Here is a 26820-nt window from a genome sequence, read left to right as displayed (position 1 = left end):
CAACCATAAAGGAAAGCGATATTCATTTAAGCTCAGCAGAATGGGCTGCATATTAAGAGCAACAATAAAATGACAAACCAATCTTTCTTGTCATAAAACCAGACAAATATTTTGTATGAAATGTACAGTAGATCAAAATCCACAGACTGTGTTGAAGTCAAGATCAAAAACAACGCATTTGATTTAACCCAAAACTGACTTGTGATGACTTAGTTTTCCCTCAAAAAAAGTCTCCCACTTTCAGTTTCAACAAATATCCTCAGCTACAACTATTCTCAGATTCAACAACATTCTGCATTAAGTGGGTTCATTTTTGTTAATGGGCAAGACAGCATTTTATCCTGAGGTGTGGATTACCTGTATTTTCTCCTACAGCACAATGAAAATAAGCAGGAATACGAAAAAAACCACCCCTCCCCCTTTGTTTCCAATTAAGAACAACTCTGAGCAGATTAACAATTAACTGGTAGCAGCATTGCTAATACAAATTCAAAGCTGGTGGATCTATGAGTTTAAGAACCAGTCCTCACAAGAGAAGATTTCCTCCCCATCACTATACAAAGAACAATTTTTTTTTTTTTCTTTAATGGTTAAAAATATACTAAAGCAAGTTTGAAATTACATGCCAAACAGTTAGATTTTTTCACCATATATGCAGCATAAAGAAAATACACAAAAAAAGTAAACTACTGTATGTAATGGACAGCTTTTCAGAAAAGAAAAGCAACAGCTGCAAGAAGAAAAACAATTACTTCAATCACCAACATTTTATGGCTTAGTTTATGTTAAACCTTACTGCTTCTGAAGGTTTAGAATTACTTCACACATTATATTAGCCTCACAAATCAGTTTTATTAGTGCTTCAATAATGAATCAAATTTTTTTCAAGTGTAAGTCACTGTCCTGCCTTTACCCTTGAAACAGTCACTCATCATTTCCTTTAAGTACTCATTTCAAATCTGAAACCAAACAAATGACAATGTAAATTATTTTGGAAGACTTCTCTAATCTTTCCTTAGCTTGTGGATAGGTATCTTTTTCCACATGCAGCTGTGAGGGCTGAAAATGCTATTCCCCCTTCCCAGCTGTCAGCATCCCTATGTCAGAAACCATCGCTCCACTTGTTTGTGTGAGACAGTAATATACAGGACTACTCCTAAAATGAATTCTTAGGCACAACCAGTCTCATTAGGTCACATGCTAGGACATCAGTTGGGCTGCAGGGAGGAACCACCTATCCTGGGTGAGAAAGTGATGAGCAGCTATGGATGATGTCTAAAGAGGATGTTTATCTACAGCTTTACACTAATGTGTCCACATTGAGCTCATCTGGAAACACTCACAGAACTTCCACCTAACCCAGACAAAGAACACAGGATCTGTGTTTAGATGTTTGTGTATCTTAGTATGTAACTTCAGTCAAATACAAAATATATACAGAAACAAAACATAAAGCACTGCTGGGCTTGGAGCAGGTCAGAGAACCTGTATGATGAAGCCTCATTTTTCACTGCAAATAGGTTCATTCCTTCTGTGTTTCTAGCATTCAACACACAAACTATCTCTCCTTCTAAATCTGTTCCCACAATTCTCAAGTTATTTCCACATCAATTTGGATGCAGAAATCTGATCCAAAAATCGGTAAAAACAGAAAGCATGTCCCTCCCTAAAGAAAGCCACAAAGAGTAGAGATTGTCTTTTATGGTTAGTAAATCACATGTCTTAGGGCAGCGATTACCAACTGTGGTTCCAAGGGAATGTGGTACAAGTTCTACATTTACTGAGTGGATGTACCACAGACTGTACCCCCATGGTACTTGGAATTAATTGTTTGATAAGTTTGGGTTATAGTCGTAAGTAATACTGAAGAATCACAGCGATTAGCTGGTCCAAAAGAGCTTGGAAATCACTGGTCTTTTTCATTTGGAAAAACAAGCCCATTTTGTACTTAAAAACATCTTCTAAGAACACTGGCTTTCTACAGTCTCTTTTCTTAATGAAACAGATACACAAGGCTGCAGAATTTCAGCACAAGAACTGTTACCTATCAAACTCATCAAAGGAATGTCTGCCCTATTCAATCCAGTGTCCCTGAACATTTTCCAGAAGTTGCCTGATGAGGTGGGTGAATTGACAGAGGACAGATTGGGAGCAAACTTGGCAAGATATGTGAACACACTCATGACTTTTTGAAGTGTTTGCTTGTCTTCAGATTCTGGCATACACTGAAAAGCTTTGATTCTTTTCGAGTCTGGCTTCAGTCTTTCCTTATAAAAAGAGAGAAGAAACTGGGATCATCAAATACTGTTCTGTGCTGGGGTTTCTTTTTGAGAGCTTTAGCTCTGTATTCTTCCGACAGCTTAGAGCAGCTTTCTGTGATCCCTGACATCTACAAATTTTGGTAGCAGCATGATGCAAGTCAAAAAGTAACAGAGATATTTCCAGTACTCAAGAGATAGAACTCAGAATCATTAAGGTTGACCTTTAAGACCTTTAAGATTGAGTCCAGCTGTAAACATAACACTGCCAAGTGCACCACTAAACTTTGCTCCTAAGTGCTATATCTACTCATCTTTCAAATACCACCATGGATAGTGATTCCACCACACTACTGGGCACCCTGTTCCAATGTTTGACAACTGTTTCGGTGAATTTTTCCTAATATCCAATTCAAACCTCCTCTGGTGCAACTTGGGGCCATTTCCTCTTCTGCCACTTGCTACCTGTGAGAAGATACTGACTCCCACATGGCTACAACCTCCTTTCAGGAAGTTGAAGAGAGTGGTAAGGTCCCCCCTGAGCCTCCTTTTCTCCAGGATAAACACACCCAGCACCTGCAGCTGCTCCTCATAAAAACTGAGTTTCAGCCCCTTCACCAGCTCTGCTGCCCTTCTCCAGACAAGTTCCAGCACCTAAGTGTCCTTCTTGTAGTGGGGGGCCCAGAACTGGACACAGGATTCACTGCCCTGGTCCTGCTAGACACTCTAATGCTGACACAAGGATACAAGCAGTCCAGACTCAGTCTTCTTGGATTTACTTGATGAAATAACCTATTTACTCCAACTATAAACAGAAACGCTGATTATGGTACCAGTGCTTGTTTACTAGTAACAACAGTAAAGCATCATGTAAATTAACATGTCAATGAAAAAAAATAGCTAGAACAAACTAGCAGCTGCCCTCAAACTATGTCAGCCTCCTGCAGGTTACAGATTTGTTGAGTATCACCAGCAGCATTATAAATTATGGTCACTTCAGAGATGTTCTGCCTCTGGCCAATACTCCAATGTGTAAAACTTCACTTTGGTAAATCACACAGCCAACTGAAGGTATGGGGGAACTTGTCTAACTAAACCCTAACAAATTTACTAACAAATTTAACTAACAAATTTCAAATTACCACTGCCATGTTTGACGATTTGAAGGGATCCCCAAACAATTAGAAAATGTATCAAAAATCTGCAAATATACTTACTTTGCCATTTTAACCTTACCTTTAGACAGACATAGGATATAGTGTGAATAGTCTGAAATAACTCCCTTTACAGTGACACCAAAGTAAGTAATTTCAAGTCGAACAGCTAAAACTGGGGGGAAAGAGTAAGGTAATAAGGAGGTAATACAAAAGAAGATCTAATCTAGATAGTGAAACTTGAAACCACTGAACTACAACTGAAAATATTTACTGAATAAAATGTACTGTTACAACATAAACTTTTTATGCTTAATCTCTAAACAGAATAATAGCTGCTGCTGATAAAGTCTACTGATGCTGGATTGATACAGTGTGTTTTGGATGAGAACAGCATGGAAAGAGAGCAGTGAAGTCTCCTTTGATAAGCAGAACTAAAGAGTTTATTGCCTAAGATAAAGACAGGTTGCTAAAGGTCAAACACTTTAATGCAATAGCCAAAAGAAACAGTACCATACCGTTTACCTTTTAACCTTACTTCATACAAAATTACCACATGTTCTCAAAGATACAGAATATACAGAGGTTATTCATATATACATATCCTGAAAAATAAGGCATTCCTTCCTTCACACAGCTTTCCAGAACTTAAAAAAAAAAACAAAACAAAAAAAACCAACCAAACAAAAAAAGCCAACAAAAACCACAAAAAACCCCAACAAAACACAAACATCATCCCCCAGTAACACCAACAAACCCCCACAAACAACTAAAAAATCCCCAACTAAACACAAACAAACAAAGAAAAAAATAACAAGACCAAAAAACATGAACAGCCCATGCTAATAAAGACTGAACTATCCTGTCTGGAATCAGAATTAAATTAGGAAAAAAATATTTAATTATTTAGAACAGGCAAGCCAAATTAAATAAAAAACAACAATTAAAATGAATGACATTTTCTTATTTAAATTAGAAAGTCCGGTGGGCTTGTTGTTCCTTAAAATCACATAAGGGTATAAACATAGCATACTTTCTATTTTTAAATCAGCTGGTAAGGAATTTTGCTATTTCAAGGATAAGTGTACACAAAGAATTGATTTACATACTAAACAAAGAATTATTTAATTTGTTTATGTATTTAAGAGTTCCATAGATTGTGTAAAATAGTAACAGCAATTGTTCAAGGGGAATAAAAAGTTGCCTTCTCTAGGGTAAGTCAGCAGCTTATGAAGAAAACACGACTAACAGCTTCCATTTGTTGGCTGCAATGCACCTAAACCAGATTTTAGAACTACTCTTTAGTTCTAACAAATCAATTTACTCTTTTTATATTACTTTAACTTAGTATTAATCTTTTTCACTTATTTACCTCTTTTCATTTTCTCCTTAGTTCATCAATGCCTAGCAAGCTGCACCGTGGACAAAGCCAAATCACTCCTGCTCCAAAGACCCTGCAGATAGCCAATAAATACCTAACAAAGGAAGCACTACTATGTCTGACTACCTTCACTTCTCCCATATTTGATTTGAGTCCTCCCTGTCTGCTTAGCAAGTATTTACTCAAGTTCTCATAAATCTCTAGCACCCCAAAAAATCAAAAATTTATTGAAAAATATTTTAAGTCAATTGCATTATGCGAACATCTTTGTATCACCTCGTGACAGAGATGCAATTACATTTCCCGCATTTCTACCAAACAGGAAAACAGAAACAAAAGGTACGTTCCATAACTGCATGGAAACATTATCTAAAGAATGGAAACACTGCCCACAGTATGTATTATGTACATATGCACACATGTTCTTTCAGAGCTGTAATGTAATATGTAATACAGCAGCTTTGAGGAATACAGTAAAAAACTATTGTTTACTACTGCTGAGTGATACATAGTGAAATAGAGTGCAAACATACCAATGGAAATTTCTATCCTTACAGCCATAAAAACCAGACAGTGAGCACTCATACTCAGGTAACATGCTAAATGTCCTTGCCTCTTTTAAAATCTTAGTCGATCCATAAAAGGCAAGATCAAGCTCAGCACTTTATCCCCAACAGATCTCTGCATATCTCAATATAACTCCTCAGCAATATGCACATATGTTTTGTTAGGAATACTTAGAACAACCTTTACAGTAGAGGAGATACTTTTCTTTGGGATCATTGCTCTGGCTGCTTACTGTGACACGAGCAATGCCTACACACATCAAAAAGCTTCAGAGCCAGCCCAATATAATGATAGATGCTTTTCTGGGTAGCAAAAAGTCCATCCTGCTTAAAGTAGAAAGGAACACTCCTAAAGTACAGCAGTTTTTAGTAACTTATCTGGGTCATGAGACTCTCGCTTATCTCTGCTTCTGATTTTAGCAAAAACATAGCTGCAAGAAATCTCCTCCCATATCAGCATAAGAAAAAGGAAAATTGTAAATTGTCAGGACATTTTTGAGTTATGGCTAGACCTACACTTAGGTAAGCAGATGAATAATTGCATTAAAAACTCATTTTTTATATTAAGTTACATTACATTTACATCCTAGTTGATGACAAATACAATAAACTGAACCAAAAGACAACACAACAACGGCAGTGAATGGCATGTTCATCAAATTTTTTAGTAAGTAATTTCAGGTAGTTGATGCAGGAACGTTGCATTTCCTTCCTTACAATTTTAGTTTCCTGCAGATGCCTCAAGGGCATCCAGAGAGGAAGACACCAAGCTGGAAGCACCTGACTGCTCCCCACTTGTTTCTGGCACCAGAAATAGCAGCAGGTTTTCTTGCATGATGTAGCGTCTCCACCCTCCAGCCAGGGAGAAACTCCACTGCATTTGCCCATGGGCTTTAGAGCTTCTGTGGAATTAATTCCCATCTCCACCCATGTTCCCCATCTCATTCCTTCCCCCACCCTCTTGGCTGCAGTTCCTGATCTTGGCAAAAATCTTTTTTTTTTTTTTCAACTGCAAGTCCAGTCCCACCCTTGTTCATTTGCCTCCCACACTCAGTTGCTAACTCTACCTCTCCTGTCACCATAAAATCCTTTCATCTCTTCCACATATCCTCCACCCTCCAATTCCAAGGTCACCTCATTCCTCAGCTAGAAATAGTTCCAAGAATTTAGGGGCCAGCTTGTTTCACAATAAATCAAAGACTGGCTCCAACAGGCCAGGTGAAAGGGGCTGTTCTGAGGCACCAGTGCTTCCAAGTGAGTTAATCCTCAAAAATATGTAGAACTAATCCTGTGAATGTTAGAAGATGGTGAGGCATCTTAAAGGAAGATATGACAGTTCTGGTTATGGCAACTTTAGAAACTGAACAAAAACTTTCTGAAGTTTTATCTTCCCTATGACAAGAATAAACAGTTAGTGTGCAAATACCACCAAAGTCTACAGCTTTCTATAGACTTCTCTGCCTGATGATTAGATAACTGTGTAAAGCAGTACTTCCAGGATACTCAGTGTTCAGAGACAGCAGTGGCTCGACACACAACATAGGGTGGCTACTTCCTTGTAGCAGGCAGGCACTTGTAAGGAAGTACACTGTGCTTAAGAGAGCTAGTTAAGTAAGGGTCTGCAAATTTTTCTTTCTTTTCCTTGATCCGATTCGTGGTCAGGCCCCAAAGACTACTCTGCCATCACAGGGGACTGTACAATACAGGATTAAAATTCCTCAAACTATGGTTGCCACCAAACTCCTTGTAACGTGCAGCTGAAGTCTGTAGTGCTACAGGTTGGTTTTGACTGCAGCACTTGCTTAAGGGGACTTCTTGATGTATAATGGGATGCAATCATAATATAGTCTCCACTGGAACTCATACAGTTTCTGTTACTGCTTATTTTCATAAAACTTGTAACAACTAATCATCTTGGTTTATGCCTAAATGGAATTTAGTTGAAATCAGACAATAGAGTCAAAAGATACACAGCACAGATACTGAGATTGCACAAGATAGCTTCTCCAGGAAGTCAAGTGAAGAAGAAGCATAATAAAATGGGCAAATTTCCAACTGGAGATTATCACTTAAAAGCTTGCGTCAGCATATCATAATCTATTTATGATTTTGTGTTTAAAAATGCTTATGTGGATTTTTTTTTTTTAATTTAGGTAGCATCTAATAAAAAATTCAATATATAAATTATTTACAATACTAAGGTGGTGAACTGCTTGTGAGGTGTGCAATTGTGGTCAAGAAAGCACACACAGTACCCACATAAGTAGAACATTTCATGTTATAATGAAACCAAGTATTTAAGGTATCTGGAGTAAGGAGAAGGGGAAAGATTGCTAACAACAAAATTAAACCTCAGAGAAACAGTATCAAACCCATCTACTACAGGTTACTACTGTCATTCAGAGCAGTACTTGAAGTTCAATAGTTCAGAAAATTAATATATGAGCACTTCTTCTCAAGAAGCATGAGAAGATAAACAACCAAGAACAACCCATGACCCACTCAATTTTGTCAGTATTCACCTTCTGTGTTTTTTTCAAGTCAGGCTGACTTTTTAGCCTTTAGTTTAAACCTTTCCAAGTCAAAGCAGCAAGGTAAAACAGGCACACCATAAACTTTGTCCTGTGGGGAATCTTGGCCCTGGTTTTTCTGCCATTTTTTGTGAAGCATGCCATGTGATATCCACACAAGTGTATGTCCAGACAACCACTGAAGACTCAAAGTCACCACGCCAATGCAAATAAGAGTCAAACCAAACAGGAAAGTGATCTTTGGTGGGTCAGCAATAAATGGTGATATGCATTCGCCATTTATACCCCAAGATTCAAAACTAATGTTTTCACAAGCTTAAATTAAAGAGTCAGCACATGCATAAGCAACTTATACAACTATAGATTTCTCCCCGAGACAATTTAGGAAATTAAACTTTAGAAAAGTTCCCACTTCTGATGCCTTTTAGAACTTTAATATTACCCTGTATTTTAAAGGTCAGAGAAAATGAATAGGCATAATTTACCCATCTTTAAAACATACTGAGTTTAACCTACTCAGTGGAACATCTGCCAAAAGAAAGAAGGCTCGGTGAAACCCTGAGATACAACACATAAATTCAAGGACCAGGTGACAAACACAATTCATTACCAAAGTGTCTCTGGTCACAGATGATCCTATATTTATACACGAGTCAGTGTTGCATATAAATAAGATTACAAATGGATTAGCGGAATAAACTACAATCACCAGGAAAGCTGTCATCTACAAAACAAGCTTCTGTTGTATAAAGAACAGTCTGTAAGACACACAAAACCCCACAACACTGTAGAGTCACTCTTCAGCAGATTTTTCCCTACCTACAGGTTTCATGTGTGACACTCTTCTGTTGCTGTCTAATTCAATCTCCTAAAGCCTGAAAGTACTTGTCAGTGCAGGAGAAATGGAACCCAGCTTCCATGCCAAACATCAAGTCCTTCCTGTCACACCTACCCTCCTGCCACTTTCCATGGGTCTTTACATGTTTGCTCAGTTACCACCATCCCATCACGAAACTTTTCCTCATGATGCTGTCTTCTGTTTGCACTATATACTTACCTTGTTCTAAGTGCCACTTGGACTCCTGTACCCTTTCTTTCAGCAGATCAATGCTCAGACTGTATCAGGAGTACTGATAGAGATAATACATATCAGTGTTTGGGGGGGGGGGGGTGTAGAGATGCCAGACAGCAGTTCTTTGAGCTTAAGCTATTTCGGGGGGAATTTAAATTTCTGGATCTAATTCCTAGGTATACGGGACTGATTCTGTTCTTATTCTGCTTCAATCCAGGACGCAGCAAGTCTCCCTAATTACAATGCTGAAGAGACTGTAGGTTGTAAGAATAAAAATACTTAAAAACTTTAATCCTCAATGGATTGAGCCTACTAGGAGATAATTTCATTTTTAATCTGTAAAACAGTTCAAAAATAAAAAATACACTGCTAACCTACTTCTTAAATCCACCAATGCCCTTCTGTTAAAGCAAGAATAAGCTGGAGACCAAGGAGAGAAGGATCTATCCTCTCAAAACCTCCAAAACAAAACCAAAAACAAACCCCCCCCAAGAAACAAACCTAAGCAAACAATCAAAAAACCCAAACCCACAAAAACAATAACCCTCACTCCCACAGACACTACTGTCTTTATGAAGGCTCAGACAACTCGTTTCTGGTTATCCTTCATCATTCCCAGGACGTTTGCCAGTGTCAATTCTGCTTATCCTTCCAAGCATCTCAACTTTTGACAGCTTTTTCAGTAGGCAATTTCTCAAAATTAATTCCTAATTATATATCAAGGCCCACACATTTTTAGTGAGTTTCTTCTTTTCCTAACACCTTTTCCAATCCTGTTGACACTCATCATCTCTTGAAACTAATCTTTCTTCTTTCCAGCCCACTCACTATTATAGTTTCCACGTCTTTCATCCTGTTTTTGCTCTTTGGGTTTCTCACAGCAGAATCAGAAATTTTAAGTCAAACGATCACTACCATTTAATGAATATTTAATGAATAACTTCTTCGATTTTCACTTTATCTGACTAAGAAGTCAATCTTGTCTTTCAGATTTGAACAACCTTTTTTCACATTTCTTCTGGTGTCAACTAAGTCCAGCAATTCCATCAAGCACCTAATTACTAGCCCTCTCCCATTTAAGTCTTCCAGAGATCCGCCACCAAATTGTATCACCTGTAAACAATGCCCTTCAAAAATGTCTGTAAGCAAACACTCCTCTGAGATCTTGCAGCCTGCAGTGCTGTTTGATCACATGATGAAGTGCCACTACATCAAAAATTCTACATTTGTCAATGGGTTGAATAGCCAGCATTTGGCAATTTCAAAATAATGTGATAAGCACAGGCCTAAAACAGTTTACATGAAAAAACATAAGGCAAACATGATCTTCAGTGAATGGTAGTGAAATCTAAAGGTGAGTTGCATTTAATTCAAATCTCTCTAAGAAATACCCCAGTGTTACTGGAGAAATGCATACATTTAAGGTATTAAATTCTCTTAAAATTATTTCCCTGTGAGCACTGCATATTAAATAACACTCATTTTTATCAGCTTTCCAATGAAAAAAGCTGCTGGCAAAAATCTGAAATGTGGTAATATATTTCCTTATTAAAACATACCTTCAGGTGCTGAGTAAAATGAGTAGCACTGCTTCTGCATATGCAGCAGTTTGTAATTACGAACACAGCCGTGCACACCTAATAACCCCTTAATGTCCACAGAAAGGGAATAGAACACAGCTGAGCAAATGGAACATGCAGGATTACAACTTCTAAAGCACGGTGGCCCAAATACAAGAAAAGGAAAGTAGCTAAAGTTTTCACGTCCCTTTACAAGTATCCCACTTTAAATAAATGTATTTGTAAGGAGAATAAAAGATACAATGAAGAAACTTGCCAAAAGCTTTTATAGTCTCCGTCTTGTAGTTTCACAAACACGAAAACAGTAGTTTCTAACAAATAGGTCATATTTGCAAAATTGAAAGACCCAGCACAAAGAAAACCCAAAACAAACCACAAAAAAAACCCCACCAAACAAAAAAAAACCCCACAAAACTTAAGGCAAGCATGAAATATAGACATCAAATAAGCATTACAATGTGACTAATTTAATTTTGTAATGGTAAAAAGGAAGTCTAGAATAAATACTAAAAGACAGTAGAAAAATTAGCAGATCAGAAATAATATGAAAAAAAGAAAGTGTCCAAGAATATGTAGAAAGGAATACATTACTTCACTTTTATACATAAGGAGAGGGATACTGATACAAGGACAATAATAAACCACACAGGCAGATGATATAATTAAGTAAAAGAGTTATCACCAATTTTTCTGAGAAGCATAAGGCAAATAACAAAACCTGACACAAATGCTTTCCTGGTTAGGAAAAAATAAATTAACACACTTAATTACAACATACATTTAAGTAAAATAAACATAAGCTCAGAGGAGGCATGATGAATTCTACGCTACCAACCGAATTAGACTGATGATGATGAGTCCCTCGTTAAGGCCTTGTCACTGTGTATTAAGTACAGAAGGTCTGAAGGACAACAGCAAAGCTAAGAAGCAGTGAAAATCTACAGCTTTCCCATCTTTTACTCTCATCTGGCCTGTTACCCTTGCCTGGTCTGCTCCTGTCAGAAACAAAGCACGTCTGACCTCATCTACAATCAGAAATAATCCTTTAATGTGTTTTTAGCTACTGTTCCAGTTCCTTCAGCTTCACTTAACTCACCTACTTCTTAACTTATGTTTTAATTAGGGGATTTTTTTCTAACCTAGATAATTTTGCCTGAAATGAGCAACAGCACAAGCAGACCAGCAAGCTAATCGAAGGAAACAGTAACCAGTTTCCCTGGCTCAGCTGAAGTGAGCTTTTCCAAAGAAAAGGTACATCCAAAGGCCAGCTCCGACATCCTCCTTCATCCCCTCCTGGCTTCCCACTGCTCCCATTACTTAGTTCACTAAAACTGCTACAACTTAAGACACTTAATCTGTTACATCCAAGCCTTACAAAACTTTTCCAATGCATTTACCATGAGTTTATCCTTAGCCAAGATGAAGAAGCTGTTTCATGTTTACATCCTTCTTCATCTTTATACCACTGAAGAACTGTAAAATAGTTTTGCTTGAAGCAAAACAAAACTAGCAGAGGACACAGGAGAGGCTGGGGGCAGGGAGGAAGGCATCCAGTAAACTCCCAAACACTACACGAACTGGAGCTATTTTATTATGACAGAAATGCCTGTATAACTTCCTTCATGTTTCATTGATATTAAAACCAATTTTTTTTTTTTTTTTTTTAACAAAGTCCTTTCAATGCAAAGTATCACTTTGTGAGAGGTCAGTCTTCTCTCAGGGCAGCATCTCCAGAGAACAGAGTCCCATTAACAAGTGTTAGGTACACACAAAGATAGTTCAGCTATTGATATATGGATCTTACCAGAACAAGAACTATGACAAAGCAGGGGAAAAAGAAACTGTTCTTCTCAAACTACACACAGACTGTAACTACTAAAACCTGTTTTTCTTACTTAATTGCAACTTCTAGGTCAGAGATGTCAGTAACACACCCAAAAAAGGAGTTAGACTGCAGACCTGGAAACAGAATTTGGATGGCCTGAACCTAGCCACACCCTCAGTTTTCCTTCTTTTTATGCACCATAGCTATGAAGTTTCAAACACTTGCTTTAGAAAGATGTCTGATTTTCAGCATCTTCCAGCAAGAAGGCTGTCCCATTAGAGTAACAGTTCATTAATACTACTGAGGACTCTTAACATTAATTTAGAATGTCAATTAAAGAAGCAATTAAACTATGTTTAAGCATTTAAAAATATTGTTCTGCTGAACATTTAAAAACATTGGTGAACTGAAAGCATACAGCCAGCCAGTGATTTCATTAAGAATAAAAAAGCATTAATGAATGTATTAGTATTAATTCCTCTACTTACTTAATTCCTTAGATGCCAGAACTGTGGTACTAGTCAAACTGAGACAGCAACTCACAGGTTTGAAATTTTTTTGCCAGAATCAAGGAGGGTACTTGGTAAAATTGTAATTTGATAAAATTTGTCTTCAGAAAAGAATAGATTTTCAGAGGTAATATATGTCACTTGAATATGCAACATGTAAGAAATGTGGACACATAATTTAAAGAAATACCACTCATAATAATGGACTAATTAACACAGTGTTACAGTCTTGATGTCTAGACAAGATAAGACATTTCAAGAATCCCTGTTACCTGTGCTCATGAAGGAAGAACAAAGAAATAGCCTTTTGTGTAACACTGATGCTGAACAGCTCCAATTATGAATTTAACACCAGGGACATATTTGTCATCACTTCCAAAAAAAACCACCACACTTCAGCACATTACATGCTAAAAGCATAAGCTGATCCTTAACTATATAAAACCAGAGACGAAACAACTCCAAAATATTACCATAACACACAATGCATGTTACAAATGCAAAGATATTTAAAAAGTGCATTAACTGGTTACATTAGCAAACTATAGACATTCATTGATCCTGATATACAGATGCAAAATTCATCATGCTGTTTTCAAGTAACCAGGTAAATGTTTTAAGCATCTGTTAATGGGGTTCCACCTCACCATGCTCAGACAAATGCTCAGACAACACTTAACACTTTATTTCAAAACTGTAATAGCAAAGAAAAGAGGGAAATACATGTTCAAAGATCTAAGGATACACCTAACTTCAAAAAGAAAAAAAGCCCCAACCAAACAATCAAAAAACATCCCAACCCAGAAAGCTAATTATCTCAGTATCCTATTTTAAAAAAAAAAATCTCCAAAGCTTTTTATTATAGACAGAACATTAAAAAACAAATCATGGGATATATTAAAATACGAGACACACATTAATGCTGCAGAATTTCCACTCCATGCAGAAGCACAAAGATTGAAAACACTCTGCACCTGGATTGAACAGTTTCCACAGTACCTGCCATGCAAAAGTGCCAGGAAAAACCCTGTTCTTCCAATCATGAAGCATCAGAGCCAGAAGGTTCTAGGAAATGAACCCTTCCCTGAGAGCAGCAGAGCCCATTCCAGTGGAGCAGGACCCAAAAGCAGGGGACCACACCAAGGAGCTGGGATTCTGCAGGTCAAGAATGCAGAAAGAAAGCTGCCAAGAGAAGAAGTGAGTAGAAATCATGTCCGTGGTGGAAATTCCATGTTCTAGAATGCAATAGCAGCTGAGCTCAAGACAAAGAGCTCAAGACACTGGAAGAGGCTGCCCAGGGAAACAGCAGAGCCTTCATCATGGCAAATCCTCAGGGCTCAATTGGACAGAGCCCTGAATGACCTGATCTAAGGCCCTTTTCGAGGACATTGGCTTGGGTAAGTCCTATGCAGCCTAGGTGTTTCCACAATAATGTCACTATGCCTGTTGTTTCAAAGATGAGACCAGGATCTGCAGTCCCAATTCAGAAATGTTTTCAAGCATCTCAGCATCCACAACCATATCCTTCCTTTCCAAGTAACATTGGCACACTTCAAATGAAATATATATTTCAAAGTTTTTCTAGTTTGGGAGTGACACAGATAATTCTTGGCTCTGTTTAAACAATGTCTGGATTTTTCCAAGCCTATATCCATGAAGAGAACTTCTAGTTTCCTCTCTTTGTGTCAGCTTCAGTTAATATTTGCAAAGCAACTGCAGTCTCCTAAAAGATAGTCACTATATAGCAAACAGCAACTAGCCCTCGGTTTGACACATTTTGCTCTGTCATCATCAGCACTCAAAGAACTTAGTTTTTCTTCAAATGACATGATTTTACATGAATGTTTGCAGTAAGTCCCCCATCAAATAAATAATGTACGATTCTCTTGATGAGCCAGGGTGACCTTTTACAATCACACTTCATTTAAAAGTCTGAAATTGTGTTATTGTAGCTTAGAGAAAAGGCAGAGGCAACTTTCCAAAAGACTGATACGAGCGATACACAAGATACTGAGATGGACTAATTTAAAACAGAACACCTGTATGAATATTTCATTCAATTGCTCAAGGGATATTTTCACTTGTTTTTCTTAAGAGAAAAAACAGACTACATCACAAGGTGCCACCTCCCTCCTGCCCAGGGCATCAGACTGCCTGCTTCTCTGCTGCACAGCATTGGATTTGCCCGTCACGACACCACACGTGTTCTGCCAGTTTTTTGTCTCTGGATTTTCCTCAAATAGTACCATCCTTTGAAGTCAAAGTATACATTTGGAAAATTTTGCTCCTTTTCCAGGCTAGAGCTTTGGAGACAAATGGATATGGAGAGGGCAAAGGAAAGAAGGCTTTATCAGGAGTCTGGAACAGCCAAGAAATACTTGGTAATCAGGTTGAGAATAAATATGAGCTAAAAAGCAAACATCATTGGATCTGGTGCTCCAAGGGAAAGAAAAATTTAGGAGACAGAAGTAGAAGAGTTTCAATGGATCAAACCATTGAAACCTTCCTCAAACATTAGCTGGGCCCTCACCAATTCTTTAACACATAACCAGTGGCACATGTCCTGTCTGATTTCACTTCTTACTTACTTTAGATAACTTAATAGCTGTCCAGTGCACACTGAAAAACAACCTCTTGAAAACTTTCAGATGCTGAGAACTCAAAGTAAACACAACAGTGTGCAAATTTCTACAGACTGATTCCATACACAGTAGGAATATTCAGTGTTTTATTATGATGACTCATTACGATATTCATGATGATTATGAAAATCATCAGGTCTATCGCAACAACTTTTTAATAATCCAGAAAATTTAATTGTAGATCCAGAAGTTAATTTTATATATTTATGTGAAAAATATGTAGTTTAATTCCCAGTCTCAATTTTTAATGATTAAATAAAAATCTTGTCTAATTCTTAACAAATTCACAGTACCTGGTTTATAAGAAAATTAGGATCTTGTTCAGTTCAGTAAAACACTTCTAAGTTCATTCTAGAATCTTATTTAAATTCTGCAGGAGCTGACAGCTTCAATATTCAAATCAACAACAGGAGAAACTTGTTGTGCAAAACCCAAATCTAAGTTATTCCTCAGGCTTTTCTGAACTAAATTCCTAAAAGTATTCCATTTTATAGAATATAGTCTAGATTTCCCTAGAATTAAGTGCAATCTCTACCCAACATAATAGCATTACATCATATGGAGAACAATATTTGGGTGTTATGACCAAATTTTCATCCGATTTCACTATAATCCCGTCCTTAGGGCCTAGGGAAATTCAACCATGGATTCACCAACATGAGGATAACTATTCACAACAGCTATTTTAAAAAAACAAACTCCTTCTAGCCTGTGCATTTTTTTTTCAGTTTGTAATTTTTAAAAAGTCCCAAGTTTATGCATTTGGTCCTAGCTCCTTCAGGCCACTGGTGACCCTACGATCAGACACACAGGGATAAATCAAGCACATCATGGCTCTCACAGTTACAGCACACTCCGGTAAACTCCATTCCAGCAGGACCCTGCACACATGGAAAGCTGTGCCCACCAGGAACATGATTATGCAGAGTCAATATTAAGAGAAGGGGGAAAAAAAAAAAACCAAAACAAAAAACCACACACACAAAGAAACACAAAAAACCCCACCCAAACAAACAAAAACTCCAATTGAGTAGAAAGCTGGTTTTCAAATGTCAATAAAAAAAGGAACAGTGTTGCAGCTCAGGAAATGGCCTCACGGGCAACTGAACAAAGGTCACTAGAATTAAGAGTCACTCATTGTCTTAGCTTGCAAAAAAGCAGTTCTTGCATGTAAGTTGCAGAAAACTACCATTAATTTCCATGTGCAGATAAAAGCCATGGGCATTCAGAATTGAACAGTTGGAGATGTTACCACATCATCTTGAAAAATCAAATTACATTCATATTACACGCCAAGGAGGCGGAAAAAATAAATCAAGGTAATTTTAGCAGAGCAAACCATTACTGTATTAGCGACAAAATGCCAAGAAGACTCACCTGTTCAATCTCCTTTGTCTTGGCTGCAATTGCTTTTGAACGATCAAGAAACTGGCCGTCCTCGTATATTTCTGCACTCTCCATTAGATTTACTCCTGATTCCTCTGTTTGCTCGATGTATAACGGAGCTGAAGACCCAGCCTTGGAAAAAACCAACCAAACAATAAATTCAGCTTTCAGAGAAAAATAAAAGCTGGAGCGTGAGGAAAAAACTCAAACACAATCATCAGAAATACAAGTTTGCTCATCAAGACTATTATTGCTACAATTCTAACAGATACAGAAATACAGATTTTAAACATGTAGAAAACGTGACACGATAAAACACCCTGCAACACAGCCTTAACTGTGTAAAGACAATGATGTCAGATAACTTCTACCTGCCCATCCACTGAGAAGAAATTTTTGTATGTGGTATTTTTAACACCAGAAAGCAAGAAAAATCCACAATGAAGATGTGATTAGTCTTCTGGGAAAGGATAAAAGTAATAAAGTCAAAGGTACACAGGCACCACCAAACTAAAAATGCTGTCAGGGAGAACTCTTGAAGCACTCAGGTTCTATTATTAAAGGAACTGCAATAACTATCGTATAGCAAAAGCAAAGGTGAGTTGAAGATTGCTAGTAACATGAAAAATCAAACTGAAGCACAGGAATTGTATAAACTTTCCTCTAAAGCAGAGATTAAGACATTCCTCCTCCAAATAAAACAGATGCCAACTCCAAGGAGTTTATATAGAAAATGTAGTAATTTCGTTTTACAGCATTATTTAAATCCAGCATTATGGAACAAACTTATATATATATATATTTTTAAATTGGATTAGAAAATTGAAGTATATGAAAACTAGTATCTGTTTTTCAAAAATAGAGGTGAAGAATCTCAGACTTAACTAACATGAAAGGGAAAAGACAGATTAGACAGAAGAAGCAAGTAAAAAGCTTAAGTGGTCCTGTGAATATATGCTCAAACCTCAGCAGCAACACACACCACTAAGATTGAATCCCAAATTTTGCTATCTCAGTAAGGAACAAAGAGCCTGAGAGTGAGTGAAGGCTACTAAAAAAGCTCAGTGCAACACAGAGTTCAACTATTAAGCAGTATCTAAGACAAACAGGAAAAAGTTAAGAATTCTTGCAATTCATATATGACAGCCTTCACATCAAAATAAGAAGTCCCTTCTTCTAAGACTCAGAATGAGATGCGTCTACAGCCCCTTTTCTTAGTCAATAAATCATCTTAGGCTGTACCACAATCAACTACAATTGTTTCACTTTGATTCCATATGTTTCATCTTCCTGCCACTGCAACTTTCTCTGAGGCATTTAGGATGCCCTTTAACAACTCTCCTCCATGTGGCCCATGTTCTCTCCTCCCTGGCATTACCTTTCCCATTATCAAGAACCACAGTGATACCTCTCGGCTGAACCTCTCAGAAACGTCCATGCATTTGTTGTCCTTCACACAGTATTCATCCTTGGATCAACTGTTGCTTTTTCTTCACTCTTACACTTCCTCCCTTTTTTTCTTTTTTTAATTGCTTTTTCCAGTTTACGTATCTAACTAGATCTTCCTGACCACCACTGAGGAGCTGCTCATGCATTCACCCATTGCATCAATGGACAGGACTTGAAAAGTTCAGATAAATATGGATTCAGTGAGTTTACTTCTCTAATTTAGCCCTTAAATTCTACAAGTGGAAATGTGATGCTTCCCAAGATATTAATTTCCCCTAAAATTATTTACAAATAAATAAAAAAGTCAAATTCATTAACTGGAAAGGTAAAAACATGACTTTGTGAAGTAGATACTATTTTGCTTTTTTTTTAATAATGCCCCTAAAGTTGAAACAAAGTGAAAGAGAAAATTATCCCAGAATTAAACCAGATTATTTTAGATTACATAATAGTTGGGCTGTTTTAAATGACAAATACATTTTCCACTAACACAACAGAACCCAAAATAGACATCCTATCCAAGAGCAGCGTAACAAATGACTGAGAGAAGGGCTTCATCACGCTTCAATATAGCCAGGAGTAGAAGACAAGAAGAGATGAAAACAGAAGGGAATAAACTTGCAAATAATTAATGTTGATTAACAATGAAATAAGTATTCTGGGGAAAATAAAAAACATAACCTCTGCAGTAATAAGGTAAGCTTTAATATAATATAATGGAGGCCTGCTTTCTGAAAAAGAATACAGGACATGGTAGGCTGGCACAGCTTGAAACAGAACTCAACAAAGCAGAGTTTCTGTCCTGAAGTGTACATGTTTTACATGTGCACTCATGTTTTGACTTGGAAGTCCCCTGCTAAAATTAAGGAGTTCAGTAGGCATAGAGACCTACACTATTACAAGAGCTCCTTGGAGAATGCTTGGGAGAGCTGAACCATTATGGTGCCAGTTGTAGCTCAACATCGATTCGAATTATACTAACAAAATGTACTGTGGCTTTGTGCACTTTTTCAAAATAAATAAATCACAAGGTTTTAGTCTCCTTCTCATTCCCTTTCAACAAATATTTAATAGCATAGGCATAAAAATTCAGGATTAAGATACAAAATGTGCCTTTATGAGAAGTACAGAAAAACAAGAGCCTATTGTTGTAATAGTTTGAATTAAGTGGATTAATAATCCTATCTTACATCATACTCTGTTAATTCAGGTAAATTGCTTTCCTCGGCCTTCTCTGACTTTTCAGCTGCCCACTTGCTTGCAGCTTCTGTAAGTTCCTTTTCTGACAGTCTGTTGCTCTTCTCCAAGGCCTGTACAAAAACATTAAAATCAAGGTTTAACATGAAATACACTTACATGTATTCAAAAGTCTTCAAAGTTAAAATAAACGCTTATTCTGATCCCTAAAACATTTTAACATAGGAAAAAATAAAGTTGAAATTATTTCATTTGATGTTCAGCATCTTTAAAAAGAAAAGTTGGGGGGGACAGAGCAGATAATAAAGAAATAAGAGATGAGGAAAAAAGATAAATCAATTAAGGTCAGTGGACTCCTACAAAACCACTATACTTTCCAAATAAGGTCTATTAAATTCACAGGTCAGAGATAACAGAAAGAATTTTTGAGACCTGTTGGGCACTGAAGTCAGATACAAGAGTGAAGTGAACTAATAATTCAATGTGATTTCTCAGGCATAAAAAGTTGTAAAAAAAATTTAAATAAACTGTTAAATACTAGGTAGGGTATAAAACCTGAGCTAATCAGGGACAAAAAATATTTTCTACAAACTGAGCAATCAGAGCTGGCTCCATTAAAATCCATTCTTTTATATGTGGGGGAATGCTAATAATTTATAATGGAGTCAGTCATGACTATGTTCTTCTAAATCTACCTTTTCAAATGGAAATTCTCACATAAATAATGTCTAAAAATTGATTTCTCTGTAAGAATACTATTTGGCTTTTACTATCAGAGTAACAAACAATGACAAATATCAGTTTATGAATACCTAGCTTTACAAATCTTGTTACCACTATGTGGATATATTTAACTTAAATGTATAGAAGCACCCAAAGAATCTATATTACTCTGGCATTAAAAATTGCAACACTAAGATGGATATCTGAAAAAGAAATACAAAATTTTACTGCCTGAAAAATTTTACTGTCTGTAACAATTTCTACCCAATGCCTGTTCTAAATTAGCAAAGAGGTAGACAAAAAAAAAAAAAAAAAAAAGCAAACAAACAAAAACCCAAATGAAAGAAACCAACACTCCCCCTCTTACCACTCGTTCATTCTAAGTTACATAAATGGCCAGTACCAAAGCTCCTTTGTGTTCACATCTTTTGTGCTTACCTCAAGCAAAGTATTATCCAAATACCTCTGTACTGTAGTATGGCATAAATATGTAATTCACATAACCCTTTCAGGATTCTTGTCATAAAGACACCACCTTTATCTGAACCCAGAAAAGAAGCACAACACAGTGTTCCAATAGGAATCTCTGTTTTCTCTAACTGCAAATTACAGAATTACAACCAGTGAAGTCAGGAGGTGACAAAGTTCAACATGCAGGGATATGAAGAGGGCTCTTAAAAGAAAGGAGTAATGTAATTCATAGAAAATCTCACATGACCTGCTATATTTCTACAAGCCATGAAAGAAATTAACTAGTATCTATTGGATTACAGAAAAAAAAAATCAGTTTAATCTCACTAAATTTAATTCTATAGGTTGAATGTTGACAAATGCGTATTAAATCGTGAGTGAATTTTATGGAATAAAGTAATAATATTTGCAAAGATACACTTAAGCAGAAGGGAGAGAAGAGGAACATATTTCTCAGCTGAAAATAGCAGAACCTATTTAGGCTGCAAATTTGCAAGAAACAACCAGCCTAACAGATCTCATAAAAAAACTAAACTCCTTTCCCCCCAAAAAACCAGAGGTCTCTTTTTTTGGGTATTTTTTTAATCTCATCAATAACACATAAAAGCAAAAGCCTGTCACTTTGCTCAGCAGCTGTCCCTGTCTCACCCATGCTTTTGCTCTGTGTTGGATACAGCCTCCAAGGCTTACAGTCTATACAGTTAATAAAGAAAAACAATAGATTTCATGCCGTAGTCAAACAGGTGGCTAAGATCACGTAACATCAATACGTATTAATTCACATGCATGAATATGTAAAAAATAATTATAGATAAAAATACCTTTTTAGATTTGCAAATAGATACTGCAGTGAAAGGAGGTATTGCTATGGAAACATATACCTTTGTAAGAATTTCAAAGCTAAATTATAACTTAGAGCATTGAAAATAATCTCCTTTGATCACTAATACATAGCATATAACTAATTTCTCAAGCTTTGATAAATTGTAAGACTCTGGCTCTGGAGATGTTCATGTTTTGCCAAGACTACTTCTGTCACTACTTCTGAGTCAGTGAAGCACTTAGGTAACTCAACTGCTCAGTGCAATTCCAGTCATGAGGCTGATTCCAAAAGGCTCCACGGCACAGGGCAGTTACATTATAAGCAGATTTGGGGACTCAAGAGAAAAGTCAATAAACAGTCACGGAAGTATTTCCATTTCTGCAGCTGATGCATACCAAATAAATATTTATGCTGTCTGGGGAGGTGATGCCCACCAAAGTTTCATTTTGTGTAGCCTGTATCAAGTGGATATCCACGGCCAGCAGATACTTACAAACTGATGGCTAAAACCAATACAGCATAGATCAGACCTGACTGAAGAAGAAAGCAGAACACTTACAGAATACAGAGTTCAAGCTCACACTACATATTAACACAAGAGCAAGAGATTTTGCAATGCCTCCTTGCTCTCAACGGTGTGTATTAAGTAAGGATTTGATATTAAGCTGCAGTGTGCTGGGTCTATAAGAAAAATAGGTGAACTAATCATAAAGTATATTTTATGATCCAATTCAGCGTAACTTGTGCATAATAGCTTTTATCTTATTTTCCCTATTTACATCACTGAAAATACATCACTTGCCTCCCCCTTAAGGACAAAGGCAATCAGCTGGCACAGCAGCTCTAAGAGAGATGTGTAAGAGGTAAGTATTTAGAATGACATAACACAACCAAAGCCTGGGGTTTTTTTCTTCATTGAATAAAATGGCAGGTGTGTCTGTGTCAAAATGAGTGGTAATAGTAACATACTCACAACAACACAGAACTCCAAGACCAAGTCCTATTCCTATTGTAAGGGATAGGAAGTAATATAGTAAGGAATATGCACTTTAACAGGTGTATGCAGTATCTCCATTCAACTGAGGAAAAAATCCAACAATGAACAATCTAAAACCATGGTGTGAAGTACTCAAAAAGAAAATTCACCTTTGATGAAGGTACTGCTGTGGACCCTGAAGGTGATGCATCTCTTGATGTTTTCAGTGACTGAACTGTCCTCTCTTTACCTACATTTAAGAAAAAAATAAATGACTGAGAAATTAAAGATAGATATTGCCAATAACCTTACTGGCTTAGAAAATTTGCAGTGAAATTTTCTCACATCAGATATGAACCTTATCACCCTCAACAACTACCTGACAGGAAATTTTAGCAAGATGGGAGTTGGACTCCTCTCCCAGGCAACAACTGACAGTAGGAAATGGCCTCGAGCTATGCTGGACATCAGGAGTTGGGAAGGCCTGGGAAGGTTCAGGAAGAATCTTTTCACTGAAAGAGTGGTTAAGCTTGGGAACAGCTGCTCAGGGAGGTGGTGGAGGCAATATCCCCAGATGTGCTCAAGAAATGATAGGACATGGCATTTAGTGCCATGCTCTAGTTGACAGGGTGGTGTTTGGTCAAAGGTTGGACTTGATCTTGGAGGTCTTTTCCAACCTTAATGATTCTACGATTTTATAAAATCTATGTACTCCATCATCTGATAAATATTGGTAACACTTTTTTTTTTCTCTTCCAAAGGAGAGAAAAGATACAGCTGCGTCATTTCACACATTTAAGAAAACCCACTGTCCTTTTTTCCATCATTAACTGAAAGGGTGTATCAGTATGATTTTGCAAGATGATGTCATTTCACTTTTTAATATTGCTGCAATAATATAAACAGTTGAAATATTAGACACCAGTCAATCACTAAAGGTAACCAGGTAGTGTATGAACTAGTTTAGCAGGCCACAGCACGTTGAAAAGACCTGCCATGGGAAACAGTCCTGTTTTGTATCAGCCACAGAGCAGACACTTTCTGTAAGATCGCTGTCCTTCTTATAAAAGTGAAAACTGGCAAAATGTCAAATCAAATTCACAGTGCTAAACACAATCTGTGCATAGTCTTGCCACAGACCAGCTACAGGCAGTCCACAGCAACAGAACTGGTTGCAGTGTAATCTAGTAGTTTTCAAGTTGTGGTCCACAGATTACATCTAAGACATCTGCAAAAGGTAAGTAAAAAAGCAAACACGTTGTCAGTAGGGCTAAATTAACCAGACTAATCACACTCACTGGGAAACAGTTGACTGATCAGAAATAAGCCAAGGTAATGTAAACTTACGTTGGCTTCCATTAAATTTTTATAAATACAATTATTAAAGGGATTAATTTAAAAATCTGTCAAAGAGTTATGAAAATTGGGATAGAAGTTATTTTTGTGGAACTGTAAATGCGATTGTTCATTATGGCTTTACTTTAATGCGTCAAGGCACCAAAGCACAGAACAGCTCCCTTGTCACCACTAAGTAACACAAGTTTTGCTCCTGTGATACCTACTTTTCAGCCCCATAGAGGAGCCACCTCCTTTTAAATTCATGGACTACTCTAAGTCTGCCTCCTTTGTAAGACTGGATTCTTTAAAGATTATCTCAGCTGAATGGATTATATGTTTGCACCTGAAGAGATGAAATGAACTGATACAAATGGCAGAAAATTATTCAAAGTTATCAAAGTGAAAAAACACCATTTAATTAGAAGACATTATTAGGCCAATTTTTTCAGAATGTGTGTAGCTATTTTGAGCCCCACAGCCCTACCTGTAAAATTAAACATGACACTCTCCAAGCGCCAGTGTTTTCCTTCTTGCATTTCCTCAGCACACCACTCCACTGAGCCCTTACTGCCTGGGCCTGTGAGGGAATACCATCCTGCTTCTCTCTGTGCTCTCCCATCACAGATGAATGCTTGCCCTTGCCATTAGCCCTTTTCCTCCCTTTCCCAAGCTGCTTCATGTCCCCACAGTTATCTTTGTTTAAATTCTGTATTTATCCTAATGTATGAAGGGCGTAGAGCATAGGATGTTCCTTCTTCTGTGGAAGTTATATGGCCAAACCAATTCAGATAGCATGATTTTAAACAGCATTATAATATTTTAGAAAGATGCCATATTGCAAATTTCACATGAAATAGGATATACTTTGCATGTTGTAAATCCATTTAAATGTAATGCTGACATATATGAGATGTCCCACTTGGTGTTCCTTTTAAATATGCAATACACGAGCTTACCTAAGGCAAATCACATTCAAAAGTTATTCTAGAAGTATTGTTTAAACCACTTATACCTTGCAAATAGGTATTTTAACGCAGTCATCTAGAGGGACATTTTAGTAGACCTCCTTTCCAGGGAAAGGAATAAAGAAATAGTCCAGTGTACAACTCAGCTGGTCTCCTAAAACTTTCCTAAAGGTGATGGGGAAAGGTATTTAACCAGGCAAACGGGACAAAATATCAAAAACCATAGACCTAGATGTAAGTTCCTCTCTTGATCAGGATCTTTTCTGGTTTGTGAATGTATTTGCTTACACATCACTACCTCCACTATTGTCTGAATAATTCTAACAATACAGTATATACATATATGATCAAAGTCAGCTCAAAATTTAAAAGAAACCATGAAGCATTCCAAAATTTTGTATGGTTTCTCACAACATTGCTTTCCTGTCCCTAGTAATTACAAACTGCACACCTACAAGACTTCTAGAAAATTAGCTATCTTGTATTTTCTCGCTCTCCTACACTTAGAGGAATTTATGCTCACTAAGTATTGCTACAAAATGTTAAAAGCACTGTTATGCCCAAATCTCTACTCTGCAAGGAGTGAAATTATTCCTCAATACTTAAACAATGTTAACTAAACTACAAAGATCTTTTTTGACAAGAAGTGCCCCATAATGGTTCAGTGTCACTCTGGAAACACAATGTGCCTTCTCAGTGAGTTAAAAAAAAAAAAAAAAAAATTAAAAAGCTGCCAAAATGAACAGTAGGTTTGCATAGTTCACTAGAAAGCATTTGTAGAAAGGGAAATCAAATTGGATTAATTTACATACAGAGTGGCTAAGATTGCAGTATACTAAAAAAAGCATTTTCTTTTTTTTTCCCCAAAAATCATTTAATATGAAACCTCAAATATTTTCAAAACAGATGAATCATTAGACTTCTGGGAAACAGTAAGAGCCAAGCTTTTAAAAGTCAGAACAGACTAAACTGAGATATGCTTCATATATCTTTGAGGAGAGCAAGATCTGACAGATTTTGATCTTGAAATGTAATTGCTAAAAAACCATCAGTTTCAAAAGCTTAGTAAAATTTAGAGAAAATGCAACAAGTAGAAGAACACATTTTCATTTCTCCATTTTTTTAATCCCTGTTTTATTCTGGTTGCAGGAAGAATTGTCTTCATCTGCTGTAGATGAAACAAAGTTTCTTGTCAGGGAATCCAATGAAGCACATAAAGAAGTAATAGGAGCTGATGCTAAAAAGAACATAAAATACTAGAAAAAGCTGTGCAGCTGAAACTCCTACAGTCAGTCTAGACCTGAGACCAAAATAACACCTACAATCTCCCACATGAAATACATAAGGGAACAGAGAGTACAACGAAACAACCAGAGCAGACAGCACGCAGACAGTACAAAATGTCAGCTTTTCCCATTTTAAAAAGAGCAAGTAAGGAAAAAAGGCTTATACAGTGAGTTGCAGTTTCACCTCACTAACCAGTTCACATCATTAATCCAGCATTACCTTGCTGAGAAGAAGTATTTCTTTTATGTAAAGATGACATATTTCTGCTATGCTGGTGGAAAGGATAGGCTTTGCTTCTTTCAGGAGAGTAGCTCCTGCTGCTGACACTAGAGCCAGATCTGCTGTGCGGAGAGTCCCTCCGGCTCCCTGGCGACTCCCTGAAGAAAGGAGAGTCCCTCTTGTGAGGGGATCGATCTCTCACATAATGAGAGGAATAGAAACTTCTTCTTCTGAAGCCATCTCTGACGTCCCTTGGAAGACAACAAAAAGATACCAGTAGCTTGGTTATCCTTCCAATGTTTATGGAACAGAGCATATACAATGGCAACAGTTCATGCCTGGTAAATACAAACAGGTTCACTGTCATCTGCAGAACATATCCAAAATCTTTACTGTTTTAATTTAAGAGTGCTAGGCAAAGAATGAAAAACGAGTTAAAAAAGGGGGAAAAAAAAAAAAAAAAAGAAA

The 26820-nt window shown here is 37.0% G+C and overlaps 1 protein-coding gene across 1 annotated transcript in view; it reads right to left on the bottom strand.

The window, feature by feature from the left end:
- The window catches only part of PPHLN1 (periphilin 1), a 64924-nt gene that overhangs the window by 11991 nt on the left and 26113 nt on the right, over positions 1-26820 (bottom strand). Inside the window, exons 7-10 of the mRNA XM_040061213.2 lie at positions 26353-26603; positions 22714-22793; positions 19544-19663; positions 16896-17036 (exon numbers count right to left, since the gene is read on the bottom strand). Coding sequence (XP_039917147.1) covers positions 16896-17036; positions 19544-19663; positions 22714-22793; positions 26353-26603 — 592 coding nt within the window. The remainder of the gene's footprint in view (positions 1-16895; positions 17037-19543; positions 19664-22713; positions 22794-26352; positions 26604-26820) is intronic.

This window comes from Hirundo rustica, chromosome 4 (assembly GCF_015227805.2).
Source record: "Hirundo rustica isolate bHirRus1 chromosome 4, bHirRus1.pri.v3, whole genome shotgun sequence".
NCBI lineage: Eukaryota > Metazoa > Chordata > Aves > Passeriformes > Hirundinidae > Hirundo > Hirundo rustica.
The sequence above is the reverse complement of the archived record's forward strand: the minus strand, read 5'-3'. Positions and strand labels throughout refer to the sequence as shown.